This window comes from Peromyscus leucopus, chromosome 2 (genome assembly GCF_004664715.2).
Source record: "Peromyscus leucopus breed LL Stock chromosome 2, UCI_PerLeu_2.1, whole genome shotgun sequence".
Taxonomy (NCBI): Eukaryota; Metazoa; Chordata; class Mammalia; order Rodentia; family Cricetidae; genus Peromyscus; species Peromyscus leucopus.
Genome location: NC_051064.1, coordinates 83606156 through 83622850, shown reverse-complemented (window position 1 = coordinate 83622850; position 16695 = coordinate 83606156). Strand labels below are relative to the sequence as shown.

At 36.1% G+C, this 16695-nt stretch overlaps 1 protein-coding gene across 50 annotated transcripts in view; it reads left to right on the top strand.

Annotated features, from left to right (window-relative positions):
- Ptprd (protein tyrosine phosphatase receptor type D) overlaps positions 1-16695 on the top strand; it is a 2272674-nt gene that overhangs the window by 2119191 nt on the left and 136788 nt on the right. For all 50 annotated transcript variants that reach the window (XM_037203364.1, XM_037203377.1, XM_037203376.1 and 47 more), the window contains 2 exons: positions 9123-9213; positions 14723-14932. In XM_037203364.1, the coding sequence (XP_037059259.1) occupies positions 9123-9213; positions 14723-14932 (301 nt within the window). The remainder of the gene's footprint in view (positions 1-9122; positions 9214-14722; positions 14933-16695) is intronic.

Genomic DNA, 16695 nt, shown 5'->3' with positions numbered 1-16695 from the left:
AGTTAGTTGAGAAGTTTATATAAAGACATATACTTAGCTGGTTTCATAACTAATAGATAAAAAGACAGTATCATTGAAGTATATGGTAATGAAAAGCATGTCGTCTCTGTCCTCGGTGAGCCTGCCATAGAGTAGGATATATGAAAAGACAGACAGTAATGTAAGTCATTCTCAAGAGTGACCATGCTAGGATGATATGAGTCCAGTGCATTTCTGAACATAATTTTGAAGATCAAATAGGGAGCTTACAAAATTTAATAGTCAGAAAGTTATATGTCAAGGGACAGTGTCCATTTTAGTTAGGGCAGCAAATGGTGCTGTGATGCTGGAGCCCAGAGCACTCAAACAAGATGAGACAGGGGTGGTGATGGTGAGGTAGACAAGAGTCCTGTGTGCTTAGCAGGGGGAGGTGTATTCTGCAGACAGCAGAAACCCACTCAAGCTCTGGTTGTAAGAACCAGTAGGACATTAGTTAGGTGATTCCTCACTTTTCTTTCCATTTTAGGAGACTTTTACTGAATATCTCACGACATATTAGATGTAACTGTTACATGTTTGGGGTGGAAAACACATTTTCCTTTTACCGTATGACATGATGAAATTGTTGGGAAATATCTGAAATTGTACGGAAAGGCATTTGTACATAGTTCATGTACTGCTGGAATGAGCAGAGCTCCTAAAAGTAGTAGAGAAAATTGTTGAGAAGTCATCACACAGTCCGTTGACATTTGACAGATTATAAAGCAGGACAAATAGTGATCCATGCAGGAGGCAGAGGGAGGGAAGAGGCGCTAGGGTAGAAGTGCAGCAGGAGTCAGCATCTGCCTTAAAGAGATCAAAGAGAGGAACCATGTCACACATGGCTCAGATTTGAGCTTAGATAACCAAATGGAAAGTGCTACTATTCACCAAAGGGTGAAGTAACAAGAGGAAATCAGATGCAAAATGGGCAAGGTTACGATTCATCAAAATATGTGAAATATCAAGAAGAAATCACTGTTTAACACAGCAGCTCAGATGTACTTTAAATGAAGTCTTTGGATGAGCTATCCAGGTAGAAATGTGGGTTCAGAAGGGTTAATTGGTACCAAAGGCACCATTCTAGGAGTGCCCAGAGCAGCAGTAGTTTCGCAGGGAAGGACAGAACATTGAAGCCATAAGATGAAAATATGAAACAAAAGATAAAACACAAAGATGGCAATAAGAAGAGAGTCCATGGAAGATACAGAGAACGGCTTCTTGTAAAGAGAGCACCTGAACCAGGACACAATGGCCAAGGGACTATATAGGATCGGACATGTAAACAGTAAGTGCAGAACTCCAAGTTCCAGCCAGGTGTGATGGCACACCTGTAATTCTAGCCCTGGGAAGGCTGAGGCAGGAAGGTTGGAAATTTTCAGGCAGCCTGACTTAATAGCAAGTCTTTTTCTCAATGACACAAAACTACAGAAGAGTCCCCAAATCTCTGGAAAACTGAAAGCAAGTAATGAGAAAAACAAGTTTTAAAATGTAAAATAATGAAAGAAGAAATGTAAGTGAAGTATAATTTGTGAGATTCACTCAGGATTAAGTAATATTTTGACCCACTTTAGACTCAGCGAAATCAATCTTTCCTCCACAGACCTTCACTTGACGTTTATTTGATAAAAATGATGGCAGGTTTCAGCACAAGTAATAGAATTTTCAAAATGTTACTAGTAAAATAAATTCACTGAGATAAGGTCTTCATTTTATCTAATCTTCTTTTTCAGTTTCTGAAAATTAAAAGTGAAAATACATTGCCAGTATACTTTTTATCTCAGTAAAATTTAATAAGAGTGTAGGATTATATTTATATATGTATTGACTTTTTAATTCTTTATGAGACTTCATTACTATTAACATATAAACAAATGTTTTTGAAAACACTTTATTGAAATATATACAAAGTGGTAGAAGCTACATGCCTTTAGTCTCAGCACTCGTCAGGTAGAAGCAGGACCATTTCTGTGAGTTTGGGGCCAACCTGGTCTACATAGTGAGTTCCTGGCCAACCAGGACTACATGGTAAGACCTTGTCTCACAAAAAAGGTACATATTTAACATGCAGAGTTTGATCACTTTTTAATCATAATTATCATCCATTCAGCTATCAAATCCCTAGATATGGCAGATACACTTTGAGCAACCATGATGGGCCAGGCAATGTGGCAGAGGTTCAATGAGAAAATAAAGAATGCATCACTACTCTTAAGCAACAGAGTTCCTTGGGAGACTTGAACAGTGATGTTTGTCAGAAAGTTATACGGCTTGCTAGGCTTCTAACTTAGGTTTAATAACTCAGAGAGGCATCTTGGAGAAGATGACATCTATCCTCTGGCTTTAAGAATAACAAATTCAAGGTGCTATCTGGGTGGCGAGCCAAGTGTTCACACCAGAGACCAGGGAAATGCTGGTACATGTTCTCTTACACCAAATCCTTACCAGTCTGCTTAGATTTTTCAGTTAAAATCAAGCAAATCCATATTGTGTACACAGTATATTTCCAGTACTGTATCCAGGAATAGAAAAGTGACTGAAATCAAGTCCTGTCTTATCATAAGAGAGAGCAAACAGTTGGCATGGATCTGATGGAGTAGGGGGCTATGGAAACAGAAATTCTGCCAGCTGTATATGGGGACATCTAGGAAAGTGTGCTGAAAGCATTGTTGAATACTTAATGTGAGTTTTGGAAGTTGAGAAAGATGAGGGAGCTGAAAAGTTATAAATGATTATAAAACAGTAGGAAATACGGATGATAAATTCAATCCATTAGATAAAACTCATGTCTTTCCTGGAACAAACTACTAGAAAGGTGAACAGAGCAAAACATAGTCAATGACATTGAGACTGATTTTGTTTTCATAGCTGATGCAGAAAATGAGCCAATTCCTTGTTCAAGTGTTACATAGTCCTTAGTGAGAACTGGTGTTTTCATTGATTGGTGGCAAAATTTAGTTTTGTATTTCAACTTCTGAATGAGTTTTTGTTTGCTTTTTTTTTCTTTTTAGCTTGCTTAACTTTACTTTTTCCTATGTACTTTGTCCACATCTACTTGAAAAAAGAGTCAGGGAAAAGTGATAAAACATTGATAACAAATAGGAGACACCATTGATGAGGTAGGGAAAGAAAACAAACTGTTACAGAAAAAATATTTTCTAAAAATATCCTCAGAAATGCATTTTTTACTTCTGGAGAAACAAAAGAACAAAAACTAAATTTAAAAACACTTGAATGGGGATATATCAGACCTATAGAAAATAAAACGCAGATATGTTATTGAAAATTTATAACAAATTCATACTGATGTGTTCATGTTAATAAATTGACTTCCGAGGCTTCTTAAAGGAATAATAGATGAACCATGTCCATTCTATCATCTCTATTTCTTTCTCTACACGACATGAGAGTCTTTTCAAGAAGGCCTTGTATCATCCTGTACCATTTGCAATAGTTAGCAAGTTTTGAAATTGAAAATGCTGTAGTGGTTTGTCCAGTAGTCTATGAGAGAAATGCAGAAAGGAATAGAATTCATACCTGACCTGTGGTTGCTAACGTCTTAGCTACAATCTATCTGAAACAGTGCTGAATGACATTTTCCATTGTCTAGCAAAACAATTTGATAATTGAAGGCTATTTGCTTACTAATTGACAACATGCTTTTTTCAGTTCTATCCAGGTTAATTGTGAGGTCTTAACTTTTTTTTTTTTTTTTTTTTTTTGGTTTTTCAAGACAGGGTTTCTCTGTGTAGCTTTGTGCCTTTCCTGGAACTCGCTTTGTAGACCAGGCTGTCCTCGAACTCACAGAGATCTGCCTGCCTCTGCCTCCCGAATGCTGAGATTAAAGGTGTGCACCACCTTTAACCACCTTTAACCTGTCACTCTTCACCTTATGCTAATTTAATGGTTTCTAATTCATTTAAAATATTCATTTTGTTTATGTATGTGTTTATGACAGGGTATGCTCGGCCCGAATAAACCTTAAGATGGTGTAGGTTAACCTAGAACTGGAGTTACAGGGGAGTAACATGATTTGAGTACTGGGAACTGAACTCAGGTCCACTGGAAGAGCAGAAAGTACTCTTATGTTAGAGCCATCTCTACAGTGACAGATTTTTATACATTTACTGAAGACACAGCTTCTTATTTCTTTTTTTTTCTGGTACTTGGTTCTTATATTGTCTTGTTGAGACAAGCAAATGGCTAGATTATTTTGAAAACAACCTCAAGAATGCAGCAGGCTGTGGTGTCATGGATTCTGTGATGCTTTATTCTTACTTCTTAATAGCTTTGCATACAGAATGCCAATCAGAAAATGCTATGATGCCACCATTCTTTCAAGGTGAGCCTTAATGACAGAGGGCACTCCTGTGGTTTTTATGGAGCAGCATTTTATTCTGAGTGATTAGGACAAAATGCATACGACTGATTATGCTGAGTGATAAAGCTACTACCAGGTACTAGGTATATAAATTAGTTTAATATCAATCAAATGCTTAATTTCAGAACAGAAATGAAATTAAAAAAAAACTATATTCCATATGGGCAGTGCACACATTTGGTACACATACATACAGGCAAAATACTCATACACATGAAATAATATAAATAAATTAAGAAATATTAATTTAAAATGCCCCCTAGACACATATTAGAACCAAAAGTGTTCCAGCACTTATATCCAGCCCCAGGGCTGTGCTGTTGGGAATGCTGTAATCACTACATTATGTAGGTTGCCAGAGTTACAGGAGAGATAAGGGAAGCCTTCCTATTTATCACCCAACTGCTTCATCAGTGAAGGGCATTAAGCTAAGTATAAATAACTTCCCATAGTACGCACAGCTAAAAAAATTCAACATCTTAATTGGAAGATAGAAATTGGAAAGATTGTTCAACCTACTGTTGGATTTCTATGATAAAATAATTTTATTTAAGCAATACACACAAAACATAACAGGAAAAAATTATGTGAGGATTGGCATTCATCTTTGAACTTTGAAAAAAGATTTTGACCTCCCAGTTAAATAACAAGTTTCAAAATGCCAAGACATATTGCTAATGCAAAAAGACTGGCTGCATTTGAAGTGGACCTATGTTACAAAGACCATAACTTGCATTTTCTCATAATTATATGGAGCTGGGTCCCTTGAAGAGAGATATTAAATGAAATTACTGAAACATTGCTTAATATAATTTAAATTCTGAAGGTTAGATTTAACTAAATAAGTTAAATCTAATATACAGACAAAACATCATAATTTACAAGTAGTCAAAGACTTTCTAGATATATTCAGAAGATTTTTTAAATTATTCTATTATCATGGTAGTTGAAGTCTATGTTAAGAAAAAGTATTTTGAGCCTAAAGTCTGGGCTTAAGACAAACAAGCAAATTAGAATGTACAATTTAGTTTTATCAAAAACATTTTTTTTCCTTTCAAACAAGCTCAGTTGTTATGATTTTGTCAATATAAATTTACAGGAAATATATCAGCTCACCATTTGTCCCTCTCCTGGTTCTTAGTCACTTCATTTTTCATAATGTCATGTGAGATTAGAACAAGGGTTGCTAGTAAACTGATGAAGAAAACTATTTTCACAATAAGGAGTATTTGTCTTATGTAAACCCAATTTGATCATGACATTGTTTCTTTAGTGGAAGGAGAAAGAGCTTGATGAGAATGGAAATTGTAAACTCTCATAGGGATCACCAAATATATTTGACAACTTCATTTAGAAGAGTCATAAGTCCCCAAGAGCCACCTTTCCTGACCACGTCCACTTTTTTAAAGAAAAGTAATTCATTGAAAAAGTGGCATAGTTGAACGAATTTTGAGAAGATTACATGTATTTCTACTTTACCAGTATTATTAAAATATAAAAACATTCCTTAAATTCTCTAAGAAAATTACAGACCCCAAATTACAACTTAGTCTATGTAATAGCCCTACCAGAAGTCAGAAAAGGGTTCACTTGGGAAGTAAAAAATAAATTAATATTTAAGGAAAGAGAATTAACTTGATGTAATTCTAGGCAGGTGAGCAAGAATGATCAAGCATGTGATGACCAAATGCCCCAAGATCAATTAAAAACACTGAAAGCCAATCAAGGTCTAGTTTAGTGTGGGGATGCCTTGGTTGATGTGTAGACATCTCTGTAAAGACAGAAAGGAAAGCACCAAGGACATTGGTAGAGTTCTAAAGGTGGAAAGATTCTAACCTGTACACACACACACACACACACACACACACACACACACACACACACACACACTAGAGATAGAGAGAGAGAGACAGACAGACAGACAGACAGACAGACAGACACTCATAACTTCCAGAAAAAAAAAGAGAAGCTGAACAGGTTGGTAGGTTTCAGGTGATGCTGAGACATATTACAAAGCCCCTGCTACAGATAACATGCTTTGGATAATATGAATTTCTGATTGCCAGGTTATCATGAAATGTGCAAGACTGCTCTGAAGGCAGCCCTGCCTTGCCTGCCCTGGATGAGTGCTTAGATCATTAGAAAGAGAAGGTGACAGATATCTGACCACCACACTGGTAATTAATTGCTGTAGGGGTGAACTAGTCCCTTCTTATCTCACCCAAAAGTGCAAGTGAATAATTGAGGGGATACTACTGAAGGAAAAAAATGGATTTTTTTTTTCATGTATAAAAATGGCAACTCAGAGTGGAAGCGGAAGAAAAATTAATGGAATTCATGAGCTTGACTCTGATCTATCAGAACCTGCAGGGGAACAATGGGAGCTCTCTGCTAACTCCCAGTGTCGTTGCTCTAGGAAGAGAGGCACTCCTGACTGCGCAGTGGGTATGATAAGCGAGAGGCTCCTTGACAAGTGTGTTCATCAAGTGCATCTGCAGTGTTATTCTGAACGCTCAGTTGCGGCTCTGTCATTTCTCTCCATGCTCATTTAACATGATGGACTTGTTTGGCAAATCCTTCAGGTAGTAGGAGGATGTGAAGAGGAGGAAGCTTCGTTTGGATCATAAAATAAAAAATATTGGCCTCTTTCACATACTCTAACTCTTATTTTTCCTCACCCTCCTTGATCATCATACTTCTTTGTAGTAAAGAAAATGAATGGCCAGGTGCTAGAACCTTGTGCATCTGTTAATTAGTTGCTCAGAGCACCAGGGAAAAAAGACTGTGGTTTGAATTCTTAATTAGGAGAAAGGTTTAACAAGTCTCTCTACCTGAGTGTTATGGAACCTCTGGGATCCTGGTGAAGAATGTGGCCCCTTTGTCAGTATCCACTGGCCTCTGCTCCATTCTGTATATGCTGTGCAGGCTGCCAAACTCTTTCAGTGCACTTGAATTTTGTTTTTTGTTTTGTTTTTTTCTTCCAGAAAACAGGTCTGTAGTCTCTTTTCCTATTTTTCAGAATATATAACTGCAATTCAAGGGAGTTAAGTAAGCAATCTGAGACCTCTGAACACATTAGTATTGAGCCCCAACTCTAGGCTGGGTACATCCCTAGGTGACACATTAGCTATCAGAATATTCTCGGGAATCACTGCCCGACTTATTCAGTGAGAGCAAGAAGGAAATGTTCAATTTTCTACTAGTGATAATTTTAAAACGCAAACAAAAGAAATTAATTTTAACAGCATTTGATTTAATGCAGCATATCCATATTATTGTCATTTGTCTGTATGTGATCACAACTAAGTTATCACTGAGATAGCTTACATTGTACTTTCATGCTGTCTTTCACACATACAGCATATCACATATCTCAGTTCTCACCAAGCACATTTCAAATGCTTGAAGGCTACAGAAAGTCCCAAAGCTACAGTACTGGACAGCTTAGCTCTGGAAGACATTTATGGGAAGAAACTTGCTGTAGAAGAGAGATTGCTGAGAGGGCTTCCTACGTGCCCTTTGACTCTAAAATATCATGGGGAGCAGGGCTGGAATATTCTCCCTTCTTGCTTTTCTTTGCCCCATGTGATAGCTGTCTCCTTTTAAATTGTATGACTCCATCCTTGTGTATATGTTTTCAATTTTGCTATGAATCGCCACTAAATTTATGAGACTCTCAAAAAGATATTGTGATACAAAGAGTAAAAAGTCACCATGAAGGTCTGAGTGAATTCCCTTACTGGTTTAAATTGGGCAGTTATTTAATTGTCCTTATTTCTTTTATCTGTGACTTGATCTTACAGCTGTATAGCTCCTACCCAGTCTTTTCTGGATTGCACTATAGGAAGGCAAAACTAGAATATGCAATGCCTAAAACTGTAGTGCAGCTGCTATATTATTAGTTATTATCTTTAATGTCTTCATACCAAACATTGATATGAGCAGAGTTCTTATACATTCAAAGCAAGAGAAGGGTATGCACTATGAAGTTACAAAGCCCCTTCATTACTAATATATACCTTGTCTTGAATATGTAACTTTATGCAGTACTTATATTTTAATGGACCATCCTCACTCAGTGTATGGAACATTTGCACTTCTCTCTGTAGATGTTATTACACTAAATATTATTTTGAAGGACTTTAGGTAGAAATAGTCCAAAAATTCTCATACTACTTAAAGTTTTACAGTTTAATGAATTTTTAATGCACTTTTGTCTTTATATAATTATAAGATTATGAGTGACTTTAAAATACTTTTATCTTTATTTAAGTATAATAAAAGTATTTTGTATATGTACAAAATAATAGATGCCTATAATAGACAATAGCCATTTTTATTATACATCTCCCATTTAAAAGACTTTTTAATAGTTAATATTGAAAATATTTGGCACAGCAACTTGAAGTGGTAGATTTCAGTATAGCTTGGGTGTGTCCAGATGCAGGACCCTAGCAAATATGTCTGCTATGTTTGAGATGTTTAATAAAGAGCATCCAACCACATGAAATTATATGAGGTCATGAAGGTCATACATTGACATCTACTATGTTTTTTCTTAAATAAATAAACAACTAGTTTGTTTTTCCTTATTATAAAAAAATAGATGAGCCACCCCACATCCATAATTTGTCTTGTCTTAATATTTGGTCTGTAGATTTAAGGTTGTAACCATCTTCTCTCTTCTTTGAATTAATCTTACCACCTTCTCATTTCCAAATAGGGGTTACTACATTATAATTGTGCCTTTGAAGAAGTCTCGTGGGAAATTCATCAAGCCATGGGAGAGCCCTGATGAAATGGAGTTGGATGAGGTAACTGTGTCTATGTTGTCTGTGTCCTTCCTTAGTTGTTCTGTGTAGGCCTCTCAGCATCTTGTTCAGGTGTCAGCTATGGTACATCTGGCAAATTGAATGAACCAATGGAGTAGGCCTGCTATACCCTAGAAATTCTAACAAAAATTCTTTTGTTTTTAATTAAGAGATTATAACCTATTTTATCTTTATTGTCCTTATTCTTTTACTACCTACCCATTGTAACCATGATGGGTTTGGAAGTATGGAAGGTAATATCATTTCTATTAATAAAGTTCCAGAAGCCTTAATTAGTTTGGCAATTTCGAAGGCTGTTATAAATGCTTAATACTTTATAGCACATTGCATTTAACCTGCCACACAGTCTTCAGCATACTTTCACAGAATTTGACTGATTCCCAGACATTTATTTGCCTTATTCTCTCCTTTGTAGATTTTTAGAATCAAAAGTGCACTTCAGTTTAGGGGAAAAAAAAAAAAAAGCAAAATTCTGAACAAAGAAGGAATGTGGTACCAAAGGCAGCAAACACTAAGAGTTTAGTATCAGCTTCCAAAATCTTATAATTAAATGGTTTCAATTCTACTTCCTGAAATAAAAGCACTTTTAAAAACAGTCAGGTGTTATATGTGCGTGTGTGTGTTTTCCTGCATGTATGTCTGTGTGCTGTATGTGGACATGGTACCTGTGGAGATCAGAAAAGGGTGTTGGATCCCTTCCAACTGGTCTTACAGATGACAGTGAGCTCCATGTGGTTCTGGGAATAAGGTCTGGGTCCTCTGTGAGAGCAACATGTTAGTCCTCTTAACTGCTGAGCCATTTCTCCAGCCTCATGTACTTTTCAAAAGTAGTTATTACATACTTCTTTGCAGTGAGAAAACTGATCCCAAGTATTTGCCAAGATCTCAGACATGAACAGAGCCTGCTATTAGAGCTAAGAGTCACATTTAAATACTACAGAGACTTAAAAAAAAAAAAAACAAAAAACAGAATTCTGTAAGTGTATGAGCCCCGCCCAGAAATATGAAGTCTTAATTTATGTGGTTCATTTACAACATGGGCCATATCTCAAAATAATCCTATTATTTTTATATATTCTATCTGCCTCAGATTAATACAAATAGAGCAAGGACAATGATTAATTCCCTAACTATACTGCTAGGAATTGTTGGTGGTTTTGAAATGTGTCTGCACAAAGATGACTGTGATCTGACAAAAAGAAAAGGGATTTTGGGTGGGGCTTGCCTCCTCTGGAAGATGTGCATCATCTCAACAAGTATGACTCTTCATCACCTTCCAGTTTTATGAGTTAAATTTGTTCAGGTTCAGAAGGCTAGACAAGTTCAAGGTCAGGTCTCTGAAGGTGTCACTGTCTAGTGGTCAGGCAATGTGGCTGCAGTGCCAAATGACACATTTGAGTAATGTGGTCACATAACCTATTTGTCAGTTTATCTTCTGTCAGTTATGATATTAGAGAAACAGAATCCTTTCTCAAAGCAGTTAAAACTAAGTCAAGCTATACTGTTTAACTAGTTCTTACCTGAATTATAGGATTGTCCTTATCACATTTTTTTGTTGAAATTGGATTTTTTAAATGCAAAGATAAGTTGTAGAATCTATAAATGTTTCTACCTATTCAAAATGAATTTTAAAAGCACTGGAATCCAAGGCAAAAGGACATCAAATGCTCTCAGTAATAAGCTTTTCTTAGAAGTGAAGCCATTTGATAGGAAGGAATAGAAAGCGATTCTCCTTTACAGCCAGGTTTTAACCTCTAGAATGCACAGAAATGCTAATGGATTAAAATACAGGGCTATGTGACATTGAACTTTCTTGCAATTAAATTCCACAGGTCTGTGCTGCTGATTCCCATAACAAAGGGTCATTTTAATCATCCTTTGAGTTGTGGTGCATTAATCTGTATAATAGCTTGATAAAGAACATTTTATTAATTCAAAACTTTTGGGTCAGGATGGGTTGTTTCCCACTTTTCTTACTGATATAATTGAGACCACATTGCAGAATTAATGGTGGAAGAAATAAGATATGCATTGACTGGAAAATGAAAATTATTTCTGATAAAGAACTGAAGCCCTTGATATAACTTCTGGAATTATGTCCAATATATTTTGTAACTGTTGTGGAGGTGAACAAGTGAAAGTAGGATATGGCCTCACTTTCTGCCTACTCATCCTGTGTCTGACCCCTCCAGATAGGACTTGTTTTTCACCTAGTGTGTATGACAGAGCCTTTTAGTAATTTTAACTTGAACTTTAATTTGAAATTGGTGTTGCTAGGTTTGACAAAGCCAAGTTCTTCTCTTACATTTGACTGAGTACTTTTTCAGTAAGGCCTATAATTCTCATTATTGGAAATACATCAAGTAGTACAATGGCCTAAGGGGATTTCCCCATGTATGCCTCACTTCTAGACCCATACAAGACTAAAAAAAGTTTCTTAAGCAAATTACTTTCAGAATTTTATTTTGAGCTCATTTTTTTTTTTGTCTGGGTTATTATCTGAATGATAAATTCATAGACTGGAATTCCTGTTCTCAAGGTCAAACTGAGCAGAACAGGCACTGATAGTTGCAATGAATTTTGGGCAGAATGACTCCCAAATGTTAGTTGTATTTATTTGAGGGCAAGTGATGTAATGTGCCAAAGCTTTTCATTGCACTGTACTTCAAAGCCTTGTCATAAAGTAATGAGGTCATTTGTGGCTATAATTCCAGCATCTTGGCTAACTTTGGTGTTCTTTAAACTCACTTGAGCCATTTAAAGTATAGCCCTGGAGGCATCCTAAAGGGCAGTCTTTAAAGGCAGGGTCCTATTCCAGATTAAACTTTGGTGAATGGCTGCACTAGACCTTAAGAACACCAAAATATTCTAATATTTAATCTTGAGGTGCTTGTTTTATGTTTCCTAAATAAACAATAGCAAATGGTAGTAATCATGGGGAAGATGTTGATAAATTATGACAGCTGCCTATATCTGAAATGTGAATAGAAGCAAGGTAGGATTTGATCAGTGAAGCACAAGCAAGGATACGGTCACATAAAAAACTGATGATAAATGTTTTTGATTGACCAACTTCAAAAGACTGCTCGGCACATCTGTAGTGTACTCCCCCCAAGGGTTATATAGACTATCATTTACTGCACATTGGCAATAGTTACCTTTCAAGTATAATATTACATTAAATATTTGGTGTCAGAATTTTACAATTTTCATGTTTATAAAAAGCTCCAGGAAATAGAAATATCATATTCATCTATGTTAATGAAAGCAGATACACAAAAATTACATACATGCTGAGGAAACATGATTCAAGTGATCAGGGCTTAAACATGGCATTAGATTTCTTGATTTTTGTGCAAATATAAAAACTAGGTGGAAAAGCCTCTCACATGTGTCTCTCCTATGGATGTTTTAATTTTTTGTCACCCATAACGTCTATTCATACACTGAATGTTTCTATCATGCTCATATTTGCTCATTTAGAACTAGAGATATTTGTGATCTATTTTACATGGTTATTGTGGGGAGTGAATGAACTGATGTTCATTTAGGCTTCCTAAAAGAGTGTCTGGTACCAAGTAAGTGTTAACTAATGGCCATATTCATCATTATATGTAAACCTATGTTTAGCAACAGGATTGTAAGGTTCTGTTCTTTTATTCCCAGAAGTTGGAGCACAGTTGAGTGGCCCACCTGGATGAATACATAGATACATTAATACATAGAATTTAGAACCAGATTTACAAAACAGCTCATGTGTAATCCCCTGTGCCCCTATAAATACCTTATATCTCATATAATTTTAGTTGTAGCAATAAGCTCAGATTTCACAGACATTTTTAGAGCATGATAAATTAAATATTATTGATACATGTCATAGGAACAAATTATTACTTAGCCAGAGGGCTGTCTTCCACATTATTAGATTTTGAGTCAGCTGGGTACATTTGCGGCTCTCAGTGTAAAACAGACTATATTGCCTGTGGTTGCTGACAGAAGCATTTGAGCTTAGACAAGGCCAGTAACTATTTCCTCTCAATTCCTGCCTTGATTATGACAGCATTTATTTCTTTAGTTTTTAAAAATTTTAATTTATGTGTATGAGTGTCTTCCCTTCATGTATGAATATTCACCATATACATGCTGGTACACACAGAGGTCAAAAAGAGGGTGTTACATCATATGGAACTAAAGTTATAAATGATTGTGAGCCACCATTTGCGATCTGGGAATCAAACTTAAGTTGACTGAGAGAGTAGCTAAGGCCCTTAGCTGCTGAACCGTCTATCTTTCCATCTCCTGACAGCATTTCTTTGGGCAAAGTCTACTTCACCAGTTTGGTTTTACTATTTTCTTTCCAGCATGAAAAACAACCATAATAGTTGTGCTGCCAAATCTGCCTAACTCCTTTAACTTTGTTTACCAAGGTAAAGGTTGTGTTTGCCCTCAGGTACACAAAGTTTTTCCAGTTTATACTCAGACTTACCCGCTTTCTCCACAGACATTAAAACAAAATAAATATTCTTTCTAAAAATCCACTAAAAATTGATCACTTACCTCCAAAGGCATTAAAGACTACCAAAGGCTTCTTCCCACTTAGACTCTATAAAATAACATGCAACAGGAGAAGACCGAGATAAGGTTACATTGTTTTGAAATCAATTCTCACATCATTAATGAGGTTTTCTCCTGAGGAAAGTCAATGAAAAGCAATAAATAATTCAAACATTAATTTTAGGGTTTCTTATAAATGCAAGAATGTGTATGTGTGTCTATCTATGATTTCTTTCCTTCATTATCTTGAAACTTATACTTACCCACCCTACTGACCATGTCACCTCTTTAAATACTTACTCTTCAGACCTTTATTCTAGGCAAAGTTGGCTCAGTGGGAAAAAGTCAAGAGTATCTTCCAAACTGGTTAGTGAAAGAGGTAATCTGAGCCAGACATGGAAGTGAGTAACAATGACTTATTCGAATAAGTAAATGAAAGTTATTCATTAGATTCCAAGTCTGCTAACTCTAGAAAATTGTCATCATATAAATGATTCCATTAGCAAAACGGTGGCATCTTCTATGCAAACATAATATTTTAGCATTTAGGTGGCTTTGACTTGTTACTGATTGTTTCATGTATCTCCCATGAGACCAGGCTTTTGTGCATCAAGCTGTGCTTCTTCCTTAAACAGGTTATGATGTAGTGTTGGCCTTTTAAAGAATTTCGTTAGTGCAGGAAATTATATGAGCTTCCAGTGAAGGTCTAATGTGCTGTGTTTAAAGTCTGGCTCTTGCAAATCAGTTTGGCATCTTAACTAACAGGAAGCTAGTGTTTGAAAATCACAGCTGAGAGTCAGTTGTGCTGACCTGCTGCTACAGGAAAGGTGAACAAACTGTATCAGGTTCTTCCCAGTCCTGGATTAATTTCTTCTCTAAGACATCAATAAGTTGGTTGTTTATGTTTCTTTTTTCTATTTGTCACTTTTTCCTTAAGCTGCTTAAGGAGATATCTAGGAAACGCAGAAGCATCCGTTATGGGAGAGAAGTTGAATTAAAGCCATATATTGCTGCTCACTTTGATGTCCTTCCCACTGAGTTCACCCTGGGGGATGACAAACATTATGGTGGATTTACTAACAAGCAACTCCAAAGTGGACAAGAATATGTTTTCTTTGTGTTAGCAGTGATGGACCATGCAGAATCTGTAAGTTAATTATAATGGCTTCTGTTTCCTACACATGTCCATTTTCACCACTGTGTATGTTTATTTGGGGATGTGCCTACGTGTACCTGAAATAATTCTCACAAGCTGTCATTAATGGAAGTGTAACATTGTGCTACCTGTCCATCCAGCATTGCTGAGCATTCTGCATGATACTACCTTACCAACAAGATGGCATCTCAGATGATAGGAATTTCAGGTGTGAAGTACCAAATTGATGGAGCATAGTCTGTAACACACATTGTAGCATTCCCTCCATTATCACCAAGATTTCTCTCTTTATTTTGATGGAAATGATTTGCTTTCAGAAAAAAAAAAATACTGTTCTCATGTGGCATGATTGAGGAGATGTTAGCCTGTGGAATTTGGAAGGAAACAAAAGACCCTGTCATTCAAACAGCATGTTAGAAAATATGGACAAGGGCAGTTATTTAATTTATTCTCTTGTAACTGTGAGTACACAGTGCTTCTATCTAGATTCACCAGACAGTTTTTCTAGGAAGAGGTGAATACAACCAGCTTCTTCAATTATAGAAATGTATGAGTGACTTTATCATTGAAAAGCCAAGAAAGTTACAGAATAATTCAATGAGTGAGAATTCCTAAGGTACTCTAAATAATGAGTTGTCTTGTTTTATGTAATTCATCTTGCTCCTATGTCATTTTATGCTTCAGCTGCTTTGAATGCTTTAAAAAATGAAAAGAAAAATGGGGAAAAACAGTAGACTGGAAGGAAGGTAGATGTTTAAAGTGGCAGTTCACATCAATATTTACTGCATATCTTCACTGTGTCCTAATCAAGGCTTAAATCTGGTATGTGTGGCAACTGAGTTGAATTGGTCTCTTTATTTAAGAAGCTCACAGTTTATGAAAGGTATGTGTATCATGTGTACTCTTGGACAACAAGTACTCTCTTTAATGACTAGAGGAGTTCTCCCACGGAAAATCAGAGACCAAAGGTAGCCTCATTTACCTTTATGTGTAAATGCCATTTGATGGCTTTTCTAGCATTTCAATACACCAAGATGCTCTCTGTATCTAGTTGAAGGTTTTAAAGTAAAATATTAGGGGAATGGAATGTTAGAAATCATTTGTTTTCTTTTAAATATAAAGTAGACAGATACTTACAAGGAAATTTCATCATGTAGTTCTAGGAATGTTTCAGAAGATATACTTAAATGCTTAGGTAAATTACAGAAATCAGCATAGAAATCTCATTCAGTCCTGCAGACTGATGATAGTGCCTTTCTTGGAACTATGGGTTCTGAAGTCTCCCAAGTATTCCTACTCATATCTAGATGTCTCCTCATTGGTGTCTCATTATTTCTAGAGAATTTCTAGAATCACACTATCTCATTAATTCTAGAATTAATAAAAATTTTCAAATTTGTTTTCTTTTTTTCTTTTTCTTTTTTTTTTTTGTTTTTTTCGAGACAGGGTTTCTCTGTGTAGCTTTGTGCCTTTCCTGGAACTCACTTGGTAGCCCAGGTTGGCCTCGAACTCACAGAGATCCGCCTGCCTCTGCCTCCTGAGTGCTGGGATTAAAGGCGTGCGCCACCACCGCCCGGCTCAAATTTGTTTTCTTAATTGCCCCTTTTCTCCAATGTTTTTCTCTTGTTGATGATTTCATAAATGCATATGATGCATTTTAATTAATCCATCTGTATTCCCTCACCTGTAATTTCTTCCCTATTCCTCCATTACTTTTCAGTCCCAACTCCATGTGTTCTGGTTTTGTTTTGCTT